Raw genomic sequence first — 19,755 nt, forward strand, 5'->3', positions numbered from 1 at the left:
TTCCTCGGAAATAGACCTGGGGAGTGAAAAGTCCCGGGTACTTTTGGTGGAACCGCGGCTGTAGAGACAAAGCTCGCATGTGCAGCTCCAAACAAAGATCTTATTAACTGAACCGTTTCACAACCTTAACAGCTAGTTTTATTTTGAAAGTGTAACCAGACGTTGCATATTTGTTCTTGCCAACTTGACTTTGTCGCCTGATGCCTCTCTGCTGCACTGGCTCACATGTTCCCTCATCACCACGAAAACTGTAGTTTGTTCTGACTCAGAGCCACATTCACCGTCCTGCTTCCCCAAACACTCACTACAGGACCACACGTGGATCCATCCGCCGCTGAAAGTAGTCCCTCCTGTTTGTCTGATAGAAACTACAGCAGGCAGCTGAACCTTTTTAAACATGCAAACATTTATCTGAGTTTTTAAAGATTTAGTCTTCAGGAGGACCCAGTGTGCTCGCAGCTGGCAGCCACAGACAGGAAGTCACATAAAGAACATTGTTGGTTTGAGTTTGCACATGAGTTATACCTTCAGGTCCCGGTGGACCACGCCCATCTGGTGACAGTGCAGCACCGCCTCCAGGATCTGCTGGATGCAGTGACTGTTGACAGAGAGGTCAGAGGTCAGGGGTCAGGGGTCATGTGTCTCTGATGTGATGAAGTGCTGAGCGGTGGATTTAATTAAGAAGAACAGAAGCTCAGCTCTGCTAGAAGAACCAGAAAAGAGGACTGTGGCGATGAGCAGATGGATTTATTGATGTTTCCTACCTGGCGTCAGCTTCACTGTAATATTCTCTGGCTACAATATCTTCAAATAGCTCTCCACCTGTGACCCTGAGAGAGGAAACATAATGAACAAACACATCAACTCTGTGAAGATCGCAGTGGAACGTGACAATAAGAAATAACAGCATGTAACATAATATTACAACATAAAATGAAATAATACAACATAACAAAGCAATATGACATCTCAATGTGATGAAGAGCAGTAGAAAATAAATAACACGCTGATAAAACCATGTGATGTACTGCGACTTTAAATTGAACCACAAAACAACATGTGACACATGTTGTTCAAAATAAATTATTCCAGCTATGACATCACCTTGACAAAGTGTAATAGAGAGCCTAAGTCCCGCCCCTTCCGGTGGACCGCCATGGGACCTAATTTCGGAAAAATATTGTACGGTAGTCAACGTCAAGAGACAACTAATATTTTGATCCCGTTTGAATTGAGCCCTGAATGACACACATGATGTTTGTCAATTTAAAAGATACATTTAGTCAAGAAAGTCACAGTTTGATGTAAAACTGTTCAGGTAACAGACAGAAAGCTAACGTGACTGAAGCTAACGTTACTGAAGCTAACGTTACTGAAGCTAATGTTACTGAAGCTAACGTTACTGAAGTTAACGTGACTGAAGCTAACATGACTGAAGCTAACGTTAGTGAAGCTAACGTTAGTGAAGCTAACGTTAGTAAAGCTAACGTTACTGAAGCTAACGTTACTGAAGCTAACGTTACTGAAGTTAACATGACTGAAGCTAACGTTACTGAAGCTAACGTTACTGAAGCTAACTTCTAACAGGATAAAAAGATAGGTTGACATTTTTTCCGAAATATGGTCCCATTGGCCTGGAAACGAAAGCGAATGACTCTCTATAAAACAGTACTTAACCAAAAGCAACAACAAACAGGATGTGACATCACAGATATGTAGCATACAGCATATCTCTGTGCATTCAAGTGGTGTCGGAATAATTGGAAATTTCAACAACAGAAAGTTTGATAAACGTTTGATGCACGAGTAGAAACGTGGCTGATGGTTAGAAACGTTGATTAATCACGTACTGCATGTACGTATTTGCTAAAGTGTAATTTGTAATGTGGTATTAGGTTATAACGGTTAGTTTGCTGTCTGTGTGGAGGGACAGAGTTTAAGTATTTCTTAGCAGGTAATGCACTGGTACAGTAACAACAACAGTCCAACACATCTTTGTTGTGACGTCCATGTTGTTTCCACCTCAGAAGAATTAGGGACATGCAGCAGGTGAACGCACCGATGAAAACAGAAGAGAACTCACAGGTCAAAGATGAGGTAATGGTGCAACTCCTCTGAAATGCTGTCATGTAGCCGAACTGGAAGGAAGAAGGAGAGAAAAGTTTGTTGAGCAGGTGTTCGACTGTAAAGGGCCGACTGCTGGCTAGCCGCTTAGCAAAGATGCTAGGAGCTAGGCTAGCAGTTTCCCCCTGCTTTCAGTCTTTGTGCTAAGCTAGGCTAAACTTGTCCTCCAGCCATCCGACACAGAGAAGAACAGAATGGTTTTACTTCATCAGAGCTGTGTGTTGTACTTTAATACTACACACAGTACTCTGTAGATCAGACGTCACCCGTTCATAAGTTACTAGCAACCATTTACAATTTAGTAGTCACTATACACATTAGTGACTAATTTTAAGTTTCTATTAACTATTTAATCAGTAAGATACTTGTAATATATAAACAGTTACTAGTAACTAATGAACAGGTGATACCTGAACTGCAGAGCTACACAGACGTAAACTGTTAAAGTAAAACTGGAAACACATCATCTTTACGTCACAGACACAAGGTAGAAACACAGAAGTGAGTCTTTGTTTTTTATTTTACTTCATAAGTTATTCAAGTTGTTTTTTCAGTTGATACTTGACTTGTCACAGTACTTCTACATGAGTACTTGTTTTCTGGCTGTTAACAAGTACTTTTGCCTTCAGTTAATTTTGCTTATTTTGCTTTTGTACTTTTTTACTGAATTATCTGTTTGTTTGCATATTAAAAACTACATTTATTACAGAAGATATGACTTGTGCACAAAGATGCTCACAAACAGACTTTTACCTGCAAATATATATATATATATATAATATACAAGAATTTACTGTAACGCTGCAGAATTATACTGAATACAAATAATATGGGACAGAAAGATTAATCGACATGTCTCTAAACTATAGATATCTATATATTTTTATATATGATTATATTCTGGGGACAAGAGGAAACGCGAGGACAGTAACAATATGGATTCAGTTCATTTAGTCCTGAAAACCACATGAAGCAGCAAAACGCAGCTAATTAATACTGATTATTGATTAATACTGATTACATTTAATGATTGATGCAGAGCGGCAGTGAGACACTAGACACAGATCAAATAAAACGATCACCATGTTGATCTGGCTCAACACTTCAGGGTTATTTTATTAAGACGTGGACGGTTTCTGCTCTGAATGCAGAAGCTCTGCTGCTCGCTGCATAGATTGTATAATGTGATATATAACAAGAGGAAGGAGAAGCTGCTGCCCACACACACACACACACACTCGTACCTGTGTGAAAGCACTCAGAAAGAAATAATCAGGTTTTTCTCTTGAAACACTCCCACACAGCCCAGCAGCGGGATTTCATCTGAGTGTGTGTGTGTAGGAGGAACGAGGGTTTTGATGCCTTCACCTAAGGACACTGTTGCCTAGAAACACACACACAGCGTTACGTAACGCTCCTCGGGATCTGCGGCGCCGGCCTACACAGAGCTCTGATTGGAGGCCCGGTTCGGCTGCAGCCCTCTGATTGGCTGGCTGGCTCCACGTGAGGTTCATGTTTGAACATCTGTCCGACTCCGTTTGTTTCCACTTCATCAAAGTTTATTTTTTTGGTAACTGGGATCTGTCTGTCTGATTCCACTCTTCACGTAGGGCTTTAATTGTGAAGGAGCCACAGGAAGTGTAATTTAACTGGATTCGTTAGCTTCTAAAGGGGCGGGGCCACATCTACTCAGAAAGAAGTATTTCTAAGAGTACTATAGTATGTCTGTGGCAGGTGTCGGTGACACGTTTGACTGGAGGAAAAGTTACTGTGAATAAAAGTTTGCTGCACTTCCGAGGATGAAGGGTATTGTTATTGTCCCCAAGGGGCCATTTGTGGTTCACTCAGCAGTCATCACCCAAACATCAAACAAGCGATGTACAAATACGTCTGTTTGTCCTGCATGATGGCGTTAAACAGAGGAAGGCTCCCATCAGCCAGGACTGAGCGGATATAAATAACAAACATTATTATTAATATCATCATATTTGAAGCTAATTAGAGGTAATTAGAAGCTGAGAGGCTGATAAATGAAGTGCTGATAATATTTCTGTAATGTTTATTATACATAGAGTATTTTTATTGTGCATTAATAGTACTTTTACTTCAGCAGTAGTAGTAGTGTGCATTCCTTGCTGCTCTGTGATCAGAGATCAGAGAGGAGGAGGAAGGAAAACCTCTCTGCTCTCAGTCGTCTCCCTGGAGATAACTGCTCCTCATCAATTAGTAACCACACTCTGGTTGCCGTTAGTAACGCCAACCGCACCATAATTAATCATCATCCTCATCCTCATCACCACCACCATCACCATCATCTAGAATGAGTAGTGGTAGTAATAACTGCAGCGGTAGTAGTAACCTCAGTACTAACAGTAGTATCTGCAGTACCTGTAGTACATGTAGTAGTACTCACCGATGTTTGGGTGCTTCAATAAACGACAGATTCGAGCTTCACGGTCTAACTTCTGATGATCTGAGAACAAACAAACACATTGATCAGAGTTATTGATCCGGTATTGATACAGACAGTCAGGGTAGAGGTTCTGATAATAACCAATCAGAGTCATGGCAGCCAGACGCCTTCAGACATGATGACAGAAAGAAGCTAACAAACAGCTAACATTAGCATATATGCTAAACTAGCATTAGCTTAAGGAGATGTTACACTAAGGTGACCAGATTTCTGAAACAAAAACTGGGGACGTTTTTGGTTTGGTGGTCAGTATGTCATTAAAAAATATGTCATCATGAAATAAAAAAGTTTTATAATCTGTCAGATATAACTCTTCTGAATTAAATGATGTCATGTTGAGGCAGAAACGACCTTTTAGTCAATAAGTAGAAGCTGCAATCACTTTCTGGTAAGTGGAATAATGCATTTTATGTGTGTTTGGCCATTTAAAGGTATTTCAACAGGTAAAAAGGACCGGATTGGTTGGTACACAGCAAGTTAAATAATGTAGAGTCATAAGGATAATTGCAAAAGAGATCTTGTCTATATTTTATTTATAACTCAGCAGTAAGTCATGTTAATTATAGGCTACAGTCTGTTTTCCAAATATGAACAAGGATATTAGACATATAGGCCTATCAAACACATCATCCATCAGCAGCAACAGGCTACAATTATTGTCTATAATCACATAAATGTCATGCTTGGTTATGATAAACACTTATTTGGCCACAATTGTGATTATTCTGTTAAAAGAAACGTTAAAAGTAGGCCTATCACAAAGACATATCTTTGCTGTTACCACGGAGATAAAGTGTTAAAGTTTATTTGGAAGTTATGTCTCTGTTTGATCCAGATAAAAGCAGCTGCAGACGTAGAGAGACTGAGCGATACAGCTTTAACATGCTGCGCACGCTTCCGCGGACGGTAATCAGTTTTCAGCACAACACCTGTACGCTCTGCTGTCCAGTCTTTCTGGCACGTAAAATCTGATTTCAGGTCTGTTAACACCTTATACAGTCTATGAATAACACACTGTTAAAAACAGGGACATTTCCAGGGACAGCTCCAGATGGGGTCAGACCCTATGTTACACTTCCTGTGTGTACTAGGCAGTATGCAGTACATACCAACTGAGTATGTAGTGGGCAGTGTGTAGTACATACTGAGTATGTAGTTGGCAGTGTGTAGTACATACTGAGTATGTAGTTGGCAGAGTGTAGTACATACTGAGTATGTAGTTGGCAGTGTGTAGTACATACTGAGTATGTAGTTGGCAGAGTGCAGTGCATACTGAGTATGCAGTAGCAGTACATTAGTATGTGATTTGCAGCCCAGGTGTGTGATGAATCTGCCTTCAGTGAGGAGATTTTCAAAGTGAATAATTCCAACAGTATCATCTGCAGGACAGATACAGCCGGGTTTGTTTTCTGACTGTTCACAAGAGAGAAGGTCTGATTTAATAAGAAGGTTGATTTCTTCGTCTGAGTCTCGGATCAATAAACTTAATGAGCAGCAGCCAGTGGTTAAAGGTTTCTTCTTTGCCCTGGCCTCTCAGGCTACATACAGGCTGAAACCCTGCAGACACGACTCAGGGCTGAAGAAAGGCACCTGCCAACTAACGCTTTAAAAAAAAAAAAAGTGTTTAATCTATACTTTGTATTTACAGTTAAATCAACGACAGACAGCCTTCACTGAGCAGCTCACATCCTCATCTTGTAAAGTTTCCCTCTAACACACGGAAACTCCAAGCCGAAGGTTAACATTTACACACTCTGGAAACGTGTTGGAAAAGCTCAGGTTTTAAAGGAGATTATGTTGTTTGGACAGAAGAAAAAAAAAATTACACCTTTTAAAACTTAATCGACTTCATGTGGACGTAGAGGAGAGCTTTAGTGACCCATGCAGCCATCAGTCAACAGTAACAACAATGAATAAAAAATGTCAATATATACAATATATTGTATATGCAGAAGAGATGAAGACATCAGACAGAAGAGATGAAGATATTAGACAGAAGAGATGAAGACATCAGACAGAAGAGATGAAGATATTAGACAGAAGAGATGAAGACAGATAGAAGAGATGAAGACATTAGACAGAAGATATAAAGACATCAGACAGAAGAGATAAAGACAGACAGAAGAGATGAAGACATCAGTCAGTAAAGATGAAGACATCAGACAGAAGAGACGAAGATATCAGTCAGAAGACATGAAGATAGATAGTAGAGATGAAGACATCAGACAGAAGAGATGAAGATATCAGTCAGAAGAGATGAAGACAGATAGTAGAGATGAAGACAGATAGTAGAGATGAAGACAGATAGTAGAGATGAAGACATCGAACAGAAGAGATAAAGACATCAGTCAGAAGAGATAAAGACAGACAGAAGAGATGTGGACATCAGACAGAAGAGATGAAGACAGACAGAAAAGATGAAGACTTTAGACAGAAGAGATAAAGACATCAGACAGAAGAGATGAAGACAGATAGAAGAGATGAAGACATTAGACAGAATAGATGAAGACATTAGACAGAAGAGATAAAGACATCAGACAGAAGAGATGAAGACAGATAGAAGAGATAAAGACAGTCAGAAGAGATAAAGACAGACAGAAGAGATGTGGACATCAGACAGAAGAGATGAAGACAGACAGAAAAGATGAAGACTTTAGACAGAAGAGATAAAGACATCAGACAGAAGAGATGAAGGCAGATAGAAGAGATGAAGACATCAGACAGAAGAGATGAAGATATCAGACAGAAGAGATGAAGATATCAGTCAGTAAAGATGAAGACAGACAGACAGACAGACAAAAGAGATGAAGAAAGTCATAAGAAATAAAGACATCAGTTTGAAGAGATGAGGACAGACAGACAGAAAAGATGAAAACAGTCAGACGAGATGAAGAAAGACAGAAGAGATAAAGACATCGTACAGAAGAGATGAAGACGTCAGAAAAGATGAAGATGGATAGACAGAAGAGATAAGAAAGACAGAAGAGATGAAGATATCAGTCAGAAGAAATGAAGACAGAAAAGATAAAGACATCAGAAGAGATTAGGACATCAGACAGAAGAGATGAAGACAGACAGACAGAAGAGATGAAGACATCAGTCAGAAGAGATGAAGACATCAGTCAGACGAGACGAAGATATCAGTCAGAAGACATGAAGATCGATAGTAGAGATGAAGACAGATAGAAGAGATGAAGACATCAGACAGAAGAGATAAAGACAGACAGAAGAGATGTAGACATCAGTCAGTAAAGATGAAGACATCAGTCAGTAAAGATGAAGACATCAGACAGAAGAGACGAAGATATCAGTCAGAAGACATGAAGATAGATAGTAGAGATAAAGACAGATAGAAGAGATAAAGACATCAGACAGAAGAGATGAAGACAGATAGAAGAGATGAAGACATCGAACAGAAGAGATAAAGACATCACTCAGAAGAGATAAAGACAGACAGAAGAGATGTGGACATCAGTCAGAAGAGATGAAGACAGATAGAAGAGATGACAACATCAGACAGAAGAGAGGAAGATATTGGTCAGAAGAGATGAAGACAGATAGAAAAGATAAAGACATCAGACAGAAAAGATGAAGACAGAAAAGATAAAAACATCAGACAGAAGAGATAAAGACATCAGAAGAGGTGAAGAGATCAGACAGACGAGATGAAGATATCGGTCAGAAGAGATGAAGACAGATAGAAGAGATGAAGACATCAATCAAAACAGATAAAAAGACATCAGAAAAGATGAAGACGTCAGAAGAGATGAAGACGGACAGAAGAGATAGAGACATCGAACAGAAGAGATGAAGACGTCAGAAAAGATGAAGACATCAGACAGAAGAGATGAAGATATCGGTCAGAAGAGATGAAGACAGATAGAAGAGATGAAGACATCAATCAAAACAGATAAAAAGACATCACAAACGATGAAGACGTCAGAAGAGATGAAGACAGACAGAAGAGATAAAGACATCAGTCAGAAGAGATGAAGACAGACAGAAGAGATGAAGACATCAGACAGAAGAGATAAAACCATCAGTCAGAAAAGATGAAGACAGACACACAGAAGAGATGAAGACAGACACACAGAAGAGATGAATATATCAGACAGAAAAGATGAAGACAGACACACAGAAGAGATGAAGAGACATCAGACAGAGCAGAGAGCTCTTCTGTAGAACAGGAAGGAGAAGTCTGTTTCAGTCTCTATTTTCTGTGGCCAGCTGCTGTTGTTCTTCATTATGTTCTGACTCTAAACCACAACCATCCAAAACTACAAAACCCCTCTGAACTCAGCTCAGTTCAGCCTCTCTGTTCATCTCCAACAGTGCTGCAGTGACTGATCCGAGACCAGCCGTTGCTCAGTTTCAGCTGATTGGACAGCTGAGACTCGGCGAGGTGACGAGTGACCGGCAGCCAAAAGAGAATCTGCCGAGGAAGGTTTCCAACCGAGCAGCAGCTCTGAAGCTCAACACATACACATTTCAGACATCAGAGCTGAAAACAGATCTGAGCAGCGAAATATCACCGTGTGAACGTCGCAGGAATGAGACGAGTCAAAGAGCTGCTGCAGAGACGTTCTGCTGCAGGTCGGGGAAACTCTTCTTCCCCAGGAAATCAAACATACATCACACATGTCTGTTTCAGACATCTCTGTGGGGACATCTCACTGACATCCCTCACCTTAACCGTCGCAGCTACATGCCAAACCCCTCACCTTAACATAGTCTCCACCCTCACAAAGCAGTCTCCACCCGCTCAGGTTCAAGTCCCCACTGAGATATAAGAACATGAAACACACACTGTGCCACAAAGTAAACACAGACGGAGGCAGGCTGCTGGTTTAAAGAACATTTGATGGCTTCAGCTCCAGATTTCCAATACAAACTGGTCAGATGGCGTTTGACTCATAGAAAGTCGGTCACCATCAGTGATACTGGACACTACCAGCAGAGCTGGATGAAGTATTTTATCATATACTTTAGTACCAATAACAACTTCTAAAATCCCTCCATTACAAGTGAAAGTACTGCATCACTTAGTAAGTAAGTAAAGTCCAAAAAGTACTAATATTATTAAGAATGTAAGAATAGTTAAAACAGAATAATGACCACTGCAGCCTGTAGGGGGCGCTTTACTCTGACAGTCTGGTTGAAATATGAGCAGACTTCCTGTTACAGACCAGGATGATGTCATGAAATCAGCCGTTTCAGTTCCTCATGTTCATACTGATAAAAGCTAAGCTAAGATCTATCATTTCCATTGTGAGACCAAAACAACATCGTTAAACTTGAATTAAAACTCAAACATGAGCAGAGCCGGAGGCTGCAGCGCTGCGGAGGGAATATTATGGGATAAGATGTGATTTGTGGCTCGTTAGAGCTGAAGATGTGGAGGAGGTGATTTGGACTTTATGAGGGTGTGAAGAAGAAGACGTAGTCCTGGTTCTGCTGTTGGTGTTTATTATTGAGCCAGCACACCCTCAGGCTATAATTATCACTATCATTATTATTATTATTATTATTATGGGATGTGTTTAGAGCTGAAACTTTAAATCAAATAACTGGTCGCACAGAAATTAATTAGCAACTATTTTGCAACTGATCAATTAAAACCTGGTTTCAGATTTTCTCGTTTTCTTTATTGTAAAGGTTAAAATATGAATATTTTTGGCACTTGAAGGCGTCAGTTTGGACGGACATATTAAAGACAAGTCAATCATGAGAACAATCAACAGATTAATCAGTAATGAAAAGCGAACGGATACACAGGGCGTATTTAGTAATTCTTTAGAGCTCGATAGTGAAGGCTACAGAGTGAACTCAGAACGAGACTAAAAACAATCGCTCGTCCTCCCTTACGTTATAATCTGTGTTATTATTTATATTATAATGATGATGATGTAACAGTGTTGGTAACATGAGTTCCTGCAGTGGCGTTACACACTGATATGTCAACTTTGCAAGGTGTTGCTAAGCAACCACAGGAAATCTCAAAACCAGAATAGAGATAAAAAAGATGGAGAGAGAGGGGGAGAGAGAGAGCATGCATCCTGCAGGTGCAGAGAAAAACACTAAATAATCTGTGCAGAGCAGAACTCGGCCCAAACCCTCTCTCCCTACAAAACCAGAAATGATCAATAAAGCAGTTAACCCCCAGACAGACCATCACAGAGCCATGACACACCAGGACTCCCCTCAGCCAGCTGGTCCTGAGGCAGAAACAAACGTCCAACAGCCTCAGAACAGCAACACAAACTCAAGCAGACCAAACCACATTATCAACAAGCAAAAACAAAAATATCTTGAATACTGGAAAGAAACGACCAAAACATCTGGGCCTAAAAAGAGAATTCACACTGAGCACAATAAAATGTCCTAAACTAAGAAACAGGCGGACAACAGACAGACTGGGTGACCACAGCCTGGACATAGACAGAGCTGGCTACCAGGAGAGGAGAGACTCAGAGGACAGGTAGAGACTCAGAGGACAGGTAGAACCTCAGAGGACAGGTAGAGACAGACGACAGGTAGAGACTCTGAGGACAGGTAGAGACTCAGAGGACAGGTAGAGACTCAGAGGACAGTAGAGACTCAGAGGACAGGTAGAACCTCAGAGGACAGGTAGAGACTCAGAGGACAGGTAGAACCTCAGAGGTCAGGTAGAGACTCAGAGGACAGGTAGAGACTCTGAGGACAGGTAGAACCTCAGAGGACAGGTAGAGACTCAGAGGACAGGTAGAGACAGACGACAGGTAGATACTCTGAGGACAGGTAGAGATTCAGAGGACAGGTAGAGACAGAGCTGCACTTTCTACCCTAACATCCTAAATACCAAACCTTAGCAGAAACTCCCCGACTGCCCGGGAGAACATGGATCTGCTCAGAACACCAACCAAGGACAACCAGAGGAAACTCAGACTGAGACAGAAGAGAAATGATGGCAGGTAATTTTACATTATTATTAGTTTTTTTTTTATATGAATTACTGTTCTTTGGAAAAATGCAGCTGCTCCTAAAAAAGCAAGACAAGCTAATGATAATGATAATCTTTCCATGTGACAACACTGAAGAAATGACCCTTTGCTCCAGTGTAAAGTAGAGAGTCTACAGCTTGTATAACAGTGTAAATCTGCTGTCCCCTCAAAATAACACATCACACAGCCATTAATGTCTAAACCGCTGGCAACAAAAGTGAGGACACCCCTAAGTGAAAATGTCCAAATTGGACCCAAAGTGTCAATATTTTGTGTGGCCACCATTATTTTCCAGCGCTGCCTTAACCCTCTTGGGCCTGGAGTTCACCAGAGCTTCACAGGTTCACAGGACGACATCACGGAGCTGGTGGATGTTAGAGACCTTGCGCTCCTCCACCTTCTGTTTGAGGAGCCCCACAGATGCTCAGTAGGGTTCAGGTCTGGAGACATGCTCGGCCAGTCCGTCACCTTTACCCTCAGCTTCTTTAGCGAGGCAGCGGTCGTCTTGGAGGTGTGTTTGGGGTAGTTATCATGTTGGAATACTGCCCTGCAGCCCAGTCTCTGAAGGGAGGGGATCCTGCTCTGCTTCAGTATGTCACAGTACATGTTGGCATTCATGGTTCCCTCGGTGAACTGTAGCTCCCCAGTGCCGGCAGCACTCATGCAGCCCCAGACCAGGACACTCCCACCACCATGCTGGACTATAGGCAGGACGCACTTGTCTTTGTCCTCCTCACCTGGTTGCCGCCACACACGCTTGACACCATCTGTACCAAATAAGTTTGTCTTGGTCTCATCAGACCGCAGGACCTGGTTCCAGTAGTCCATGTCCTCAGTCTGCTGGTCTTCAGCAAACTGTTTGCAGCTTTCTTGTGCATCATCTTCAGAAGAGGCTTCCTTCTGGGTCGACAGCCATGCAGAACAGTTTGATGCAGTGTGCAGCGTATGGTCTGAGCCCTGACAGGCCGACCCCCCACCCCTTCAACCTCTGCAGCAATGCTGGCAGCACTCAGACATCTGTTTCCCAAAGACAACCTCTGGATATGACGCTGAGCACAAGCACTCAGCTGCTTTGGTCGACCATGACGAGGCCTGTTCTGAGTGGACCCTGTCCTAGTGGACTGCCGTGCTACAGCTCAGTTTCAGGGTCTTGGCGGTCTTCTTACAGCCTCGGCTTATTGGGCCCAGTTTGGACATTTTCACTTAGGGGTGTCCTCACTTTTGTTGCCAGCGGTTTAGACATTAATGGCTGTGTGATGTGTTATTTTGAGGGGACAGCAAATTTACACTGTTCTACAAGCTGGACACTCACTACTTTCCACTGGAGCAAAGGGTCAAAACATGTGTTGAAACATGAAAAGATAGAATCAATATTTAGGTGTTTTAGGATCGATCAAAGGTGAGTACACACGGATATTTTATATCTCACTGTAATTTGTAAAGCAGGTGTTGCATCACACGTCACCAGCACACCTGAAACCAGCAGAATGATGTGTGACGTTAACATTTGATGTGATGTCGTTGCCTCAGCTTGTGAGAAGCAGCAGTGAGTAGCAGACCCCAGGTGACCAAGTCCCACCTGCCAACAACGTGGGGATTCCTGCATGCGGTGTGTTTTCAGATCAGGTGGAAGGTCACCTGTTCTAAATGTGTTGTTACTGTCTGATGTGGCCCAGAGTGTCTGCAGGCCTCCTTCAGGTCCTCACCTCTGGCTGACAGTTTCTTGGTGTTGATGATCTTGGCAGCGTACTCCTGACCAGACAGCACCTTCACACAGCGACGCACCACAGAAAACGCTCCCCTGCAAACGCAACAGGAGGAACCAATCAGCTTGATTTACAAGAGAACACTTTGAACAGGAACCATGTCAGGTAATTACACGTTATCAGAGGACATCTGTCTGGGCTAAAGATGCTTTTCACATATTTATCACAGAACAGAAACTTTTGTTTTTTAGCAAAGTCTACTTATTTTGTTAAAAAACAAATTATGTGATATTTTCATTTTTTGTTTGTGACAAAAGATGAAAGAAGAAATGTTGATTTGATTTGTTGCTAAACATTATGAAGCTTCGATTAGCTGCATGTTCTCTTAAAAGTTAACTTACACAAATATGCTACAAGTTAGCTGCCTCTACTACCGGTACTCCTACTGGTGCTGCTGCCTCTACTACTGGTACCCATACTGGTGCTGCTGCCTCTACTACCGGTACTCCTACTGGTGCTGCTGCCTCTACTACTGGTACCCATACTGGTGCTGCTGCCTCTACTACCGGTACTCCTACTGGTGCTGCTGCCTCTACTACTGGTACCCATACTGGTGCTGCTGCCTCTACTACCGGTACTCCTACTGGTGCTGCTGCTTCTACTACCGGTACCCATACTGGTGCTGCTGCCTCTACTACCGGTACTCCTACTGGTGCTGCTGCTTCTACTACCGGTACTCCTACTGGTGCTGCTGCTTCTACTACCGGTACTCCTACTGGTACTGCTGCCTCTACTACCGGTACTCCTACTGGTGCTGCTGCCTCTACTACCGGTACTCCTACTGGTGCTGCTGCTTCTACTACCGGTACCCATACTGGTGCTGCTGCCTCTACTACCGGTACTCCTACTGGTGCTGCTGCTTCTACTACCGGTACTCCTACTGGTACTGCTGCCTCTACTACCGGTACTCCTACTGGTGCTGCTGCCTCTACTACCGGTACTCCTACTGGTGCAGCTGCCTCTACTACCGGTGCTCATACTGGTACAGCTGCTTCTACTACCGGTACTCCTACTGGTGCTGCTGCTTCTACTACCGGTACTCCTACTGGTGCTGCTGCCTCTACTACCGGTACTCCTACTGGTGCTGCTGCTTCTACTACCGGTACTCCTACTGGTGCTGCTGCCTCTACTACCGGTACTCATACTGGTACAGCTGCCTCTACAACAGGTACCCATACTGGTGCTGCTGCCTCTACTACCGGTACTCATACTGGTGCTGCTGCCTCTACTACCGGTACTCCTACTGGTGCTGCTGCTTCTACTACCGGTACCCATACTGGTGCAGCTGCCTCTACTACCGGTACTCATACTGGTGCTGCTGCCTCTACTACCGGTACTCCTACTGGTGCAGCTGCCTCTACAACAGGTACCCATACTGGTGCTGCTGCCTCTACTACCGGTACTCATACTGGTGCTGCTGCCTCTACTACCGGTACTCATACTGGTGCTGCTGCCTCTACTACCGGTACTCATACTGGTGCTGCTGCCTCTACTACCGGTACTCATACTGGTACTGCTGCCTCTACTACCGGTACTCATACTGGTACAGCTGCTTCTACTACCGGTACTCCTACTGGTGCTGCTGCTTCTACTACCGGTACTCCTACTGGTGCTGCTGCTTCTACTACCGGTACTCCTACTGGTGCTGCTGCCTCTACTACCGGTACTCATACTGGTATAGCTGCCTCTACTACCGGTACTCCTACTGGTGCTGCTGCTTCTACTACCGGTACTCATACTGGTGCTGCTGCCTCTACTACCGGTACCCATACTGGTGCTGCTGCCTCTACTACTGGTACTCATACTGGTGCTGCTGCCTCTACTACCGGTACTCATACTGGTGCTGCTGCCTCTACTACTGGTACTCATACTGGTGCTGCTGCCTCTACTACCGGTACTCATACTGGTACTGCTGCCTCTACTACTGGTACTAATACTGGTACTACAGGCCTGGTGATGTCACAGTGATGTCATCAGACTACAAACAAACGCAGGCGTGAAGTTTGAAAGACGTGGCTGTTTAGCAGGCAAGGAGGCTGTAATGAAAGACGCAGCATCCATGTGCATGATGGGAAATGTAGGATCCAGTGTTCCTGGAGATAAAATCAGGATGTCTTCACCTCTGCTGCTCAGGTTTAATTTGCTCTCTAGAAGATGACACTCCTTATTTTCCTGAACATATTCATCTCTGGAAGTGAAAGTGGTTTTGCAGAAAGAAGCTTTCTGTCTGTGTTTCTTATGAAAGCTGAGTTCTGCCACCCACCATCATATTATGTAAGAGACCTGGCATTATGTGTGTGTGTGTGTGTGTGTGTGTGTGTGTGTGTGTGTGTGTGTGTGTGTGTGTGTGTGTGTGTGTGTGTGTGTGTGTGTGTGTGTGTGTGTGTGTGTGTGTGTGTGTGTGTGTGAGTGTGTGAGTGTGTGTGAGTGTGTGTGTGGGCGGTGAGTGGGATGGGGTCAGAAAGGTGATACACTCATCCATCCATCTTGATCAGAGACTGATCAGCATCACAGTCAATAATGCATGAATGATCAGGTAAACCCGAATGCTTTCAGTGATGTGACATGTTCATTTATTTTATTAGTCTGGTCTGTATTAGTAACTGTTAATAATCATTTTTTATTTTATTCTACAGAAGAAAACACTTTTTATTAAAGGGACCTACCAGTAATAATTGAGTGCAATAGATACTGTATTTACTATGTTGTAATAATGAAATTGTAAAATAACAATTTCTACCTTTAAACCATCAATATAATTTAATAATTTAATTTAATTATTTGAATTATTATTATTATTACCGTAAATACAACAAATAAAAAAATATATAGAATATACTATAAGTAAAAAAGGTTAAATAAAACAACTAAATAAAATAATAATAAAACTCACTAATAATGATTAGAACTAATTAAATAATCTATATTAATAAATATAAAAATGTGCGTATATAATAGATATATATAATACATTAAACTTCAATAGAAAATATTCAGAAAAAAAATATATCACTTATATTTAATTTAATAAAATGAATAACAATTATAAGCAATCTAAATGTAAAGTCCATAAATTAAAAGCAAGATAATAAAGAATTCTACCATAAACAGTAATAATATTTAGAGTTGTGGTACTTAATAATTAAATACTACAAACAGCAGCGCAGTACTGATGATGATGATGATGATACTTACTTGCCCAGCTCCTCGTACATCTGATACTCTTCGGTGAAACGGGTGCAGATGACCGTTGCCATTGTGACCCGGGGGGGCGAGGGTCAGGGGGCTCGCTGTCTGTCTTCCTCTGAGGATGATGATGGTGGTGGTGAAGATGAAGGCCAACAGTGAGACCCGTCTGTCTGAAGGATGGAGGAGACAGAAAGAGGAGAAGAGGAAGAACAAGCAGAGAGATGGAGAGAGAGTTTCAGTTCTGTTTGATGGAGGAGGAGGAGGAGGAGGAAGAGGAGGAAGAAGAAGAAGAAGATGGAGGGGTGATGGAGAGAGCAGTGAGGAGAGCTGCGTCTCTCTGTCTCTCTGTCCTGATCTGTGGGAGAGAGACAAGAGTGACGCTTTCAGATGCTCCACCTGCCCGCCCACTCTCCCCCACCAGCCAATCACAGGCCAGGAAGCAGACACACACACACACACACACACACACACACACACACACAGGGTCGCCATGGTAACTGCATCCTCTCTGCCTGGAAAGTCAGACTGCAAACACACCGCCAGCTCCGAGAGATTATACCTAAAACTGCAATACTGCGTATATTACTGCTACTATAAGTACTGCAACTACTACTACTAGTGCTTCTGCTACTGAAGCTTGCAGTGCTGTTGTAGTTCTACCACGGAGTCCTTCCAGCTCGTGCGGTGAAACCCCTACAAGTGGTCCAGAACTCAGCAGCCCGTCTGGTTTCTGATCAGCCCAAAAGGACTCATGTCCCTCCGTTACTCAGTGACCTGAAAACTCCTGATAACACCTCTGACATCACTTCCTGTGCTCTTCTTCTTCTGTCTCCTCACAGTTCCCTTGGATTGATTGTCAGCTCTTACTTCTTCCCCTGGATATTTACCCCACTGATGCTGTACGTGCCACATAATGTACCACTGACTGCTACCATAGATTTCAGCATGGTGGAGGTCTTGGCCTCTGGGGGTCTACCATGGATTACTACCAAGGGGTGCTGCAATGAAGTACTACCATGGAGTACTCTGTCCCTGGAGGTCTCGGTCCCAGGAAGTCTGGGGCCCTAGAGGTGTTGGTACATGGAGGTCGGAGACCCCAGAGGTCTTGGAGGCAGTTGCCCCCCCAGCCCCTTAGGTTCCCTGTCCGAATGAAGGAATCTGATTTAACCATGAAGTCATTTCAGGATCAGGTCTCTGCTTCTGCCTGGTGGAAGTCAGGGTCCTGGTTTTGAATGTCTCTGGGTCTTTGGACCGTTGAAGATGGACTCTTTTCTTTACCTCTCCTTTTTCTTTCTGTCTATTTTTAGTCTGCCTGTCTCTGCGGGGACGAGTCTGTCTTTCTGCCACTCATATTTTCTGCTTGGTTTCCTCTTTTCGAGCCTCCTCCTCCTCCTCCTCTCTCCAGGGAGGAAGAGGAGGAGGAGGAGGAGTGGAGCAGAGCCGGCCGGTCAGCAGAGTTCAGACTGAGCTGCAAACGTCGAAGCGTCTCGTCTCTGCAGCTCAATCAAACTTCTGATGATAAACTCTGTAAAGACGCAGCGCCCCCTGCAGGCTGCAGAGCTCGTTACAGCTGAAGAGCCACTCAGCAGCTGGATCAGTTCACTTTAAGGGCTTTAAAAGTAACAGCTGGCTGATCAGAAGTGGAAGCAGCTTACTGGAACGCAAGACTGCACCCAAACCAGAAGCACTGGGGGCATCTGGAGCTCCGGGGTTACCTGGAGCAGCCGAGCTGATGGCATGCGGCGGGTTCCTGATTGGTTACCTCTGCAGCAGAGAGCAGCGGCGACACGATAGCAGCAGCTCTTTAAAACTGAGTGTCATTCAGAAATGCATCAGGTCCACTGAAGGTAGGAACGAAAGCCTTTGGCGTGAGAGACCCGGGTTCGACTCTCCGCTGTGACGCGCCCCCCAACGTGTCCCTGAGCAAGACACTTAACCCCCAGTTGCTCCAGAGGCGTGCGACCTCTGGGCAGCTGTCAGTCGCTTTGGATAAAAGCGTCAGGTAAATGAATAAATGTAATGTAGGAAAGCTGGGGGGGGGTATTAGAGGGTCGGTGCTAAAGGCAGGAGTGCAGATGTTCACAGCAGCAGCAGCTACCTTCACCAACATGAGGACCTCCTTCTGTTGCTGCAGACATTTCTAAAGGCTGATGTGACACCTTCCCTCGTACCTGTCGGAAAGCTCAGTTCTTTCATGGGGAAAGAAACTGTTCAGGAGTCTGAGGGTTCGGATCTTACCAGACCTGTACCTGGGTGGGATGAGTCCTGGATCGTGTTCTATACATGTCAGCGATAGAGGGCAGCTGTGTGTCGCTGCTGTGGCTTTTTCACAAGCGAGGAGGTTTTAAAGAGGTCATTTTCAGGTTCATCGTGTTCTTCAGGGGTTGCAGCAGAGCAGGTTCACACGGCTTCATTTTGACACCATATTTTTGTCAGACTGCACTTTGCTGCAGCTCCTTGTTTCACTCGGTGCGTCGAATGCTCCGGTTTAGCTGCCGAGTGAAGCATCTCACTTCTATAAGATCTTTGATGGGAGTTGCATTTGTGCAGTACCTAGGTAAGGACTACTAGCCAATCAGAAGCAGAGTAGGGCGGGTCCTGACAAGCCTGTAACCAGGGGCGAGTTCAGCCTCAAAACGGTCTGCAATGTTTTCAGACTGAACGTGTTTCTTTGAAATGTTGCGGGCTTGAAGGTTTGTTTTCTCCCGTCTGCTGGGCGTGTCAGAGGTTTTACTCACCTCGTCAGCGCAGTAAAAAAATCAGTGCGCTTCGGTTCAGCCGTACGTTTGATCCCGGAACAGGCAGAGCAACCAGTAACAGAGAAGTGAGTCATTAATCTGTAACACGTCTCTGCATCACAGTAACAGCTGTGCGTCCTCCGACTGCCCGCAGGGTTGAAGTTACCGTCTGTCCCCGTGTCTCAGGTCAGGATGGATTCTGGTGTTGCTCTGATTTACTTTCTGCTTCATTAGTGTGAGAAGTTGAGCTCAGCAGCAGCTGAAACATCTGGTGAATCTTTCATGGTGCAGCAGATTAACTCACTCTGCCGTCAACGACAATGTTGTTAAACTAAAATGGAAATACGGTTTGACGAGTCGCTCCGCACGTTCTAGATTTATGTCAGCGGGTCACAGATAAAGTTAAACCCCGGAACCAGACCTCGACCCTATCCCGAATGTCAACACTAAAACTAAGGCATTAAACCTTAGAAGCAGTGGGGACC

The 19,755-nt window shown here is 43.7% G+C and overlaps 1 protein-coding gene across 1 annotated transcript in view; it reads right to left on the reverse strand.

The window, feature by feature from the left end:
- The window catches only part of camk2a (calcium/calmodulin-dependent protein kinase II alpha), a 34,529-nt gene extending 17,749 nt beyond the window's left edge, over window positions 1–16,780 (reverse strand). Inside the window, exons 1-6 of the mRNA XM_038708425.1 lie at window positions 16,539–16,780; window positions 13,284–13,378; window positions 4,538–4,597; window positions 2,084–2,138; window positions 765–830; window positions 526–598 (exon numbers count right to left, since the gene is read on the reverse strand). Of these exons, the coding sequence (XP_038564353.1) occupies window positions 526–598; window positions 765–830; window positions 2,084–2,138; window positions 4,538–4,597; window positions 13,284–13,378; window positions 16,539–16,600 (411 nt within the window). The 5' untranslated portion in view covers window positions 16,601–16,780. The remainder of the gene's footprint in view (window positions 1–525; window positions 599–764; window positions 831–2,083; window positions 2,139–4,537; window positions 4,598–13,283; window positions 13,379–16,538) is intronic.
- Between the last annotated feature and the right edge of the window lie 2,975 nt (window positions 16,781–19,755).

This window comes from Micropterus salmoides, unplaced genomic scaffold (genome assembly GCF_014851395.1).
Source record: "Micropterus salmoides isolate LMB-PRFRI ecotype aquatic unplaced genomic scaffold, ASM1485139v1 Ms_hic_scaffold_9, whole genome shotgun sequence".
In the NCBI taxonomy this organism is placed as follows: domain Eukaryota; kingdom Metazoa; phylum Chordata; class Actinopteri; order Centrarchiformes; family Centrarchidae; genus Micropterus; species Micropterus salmoides.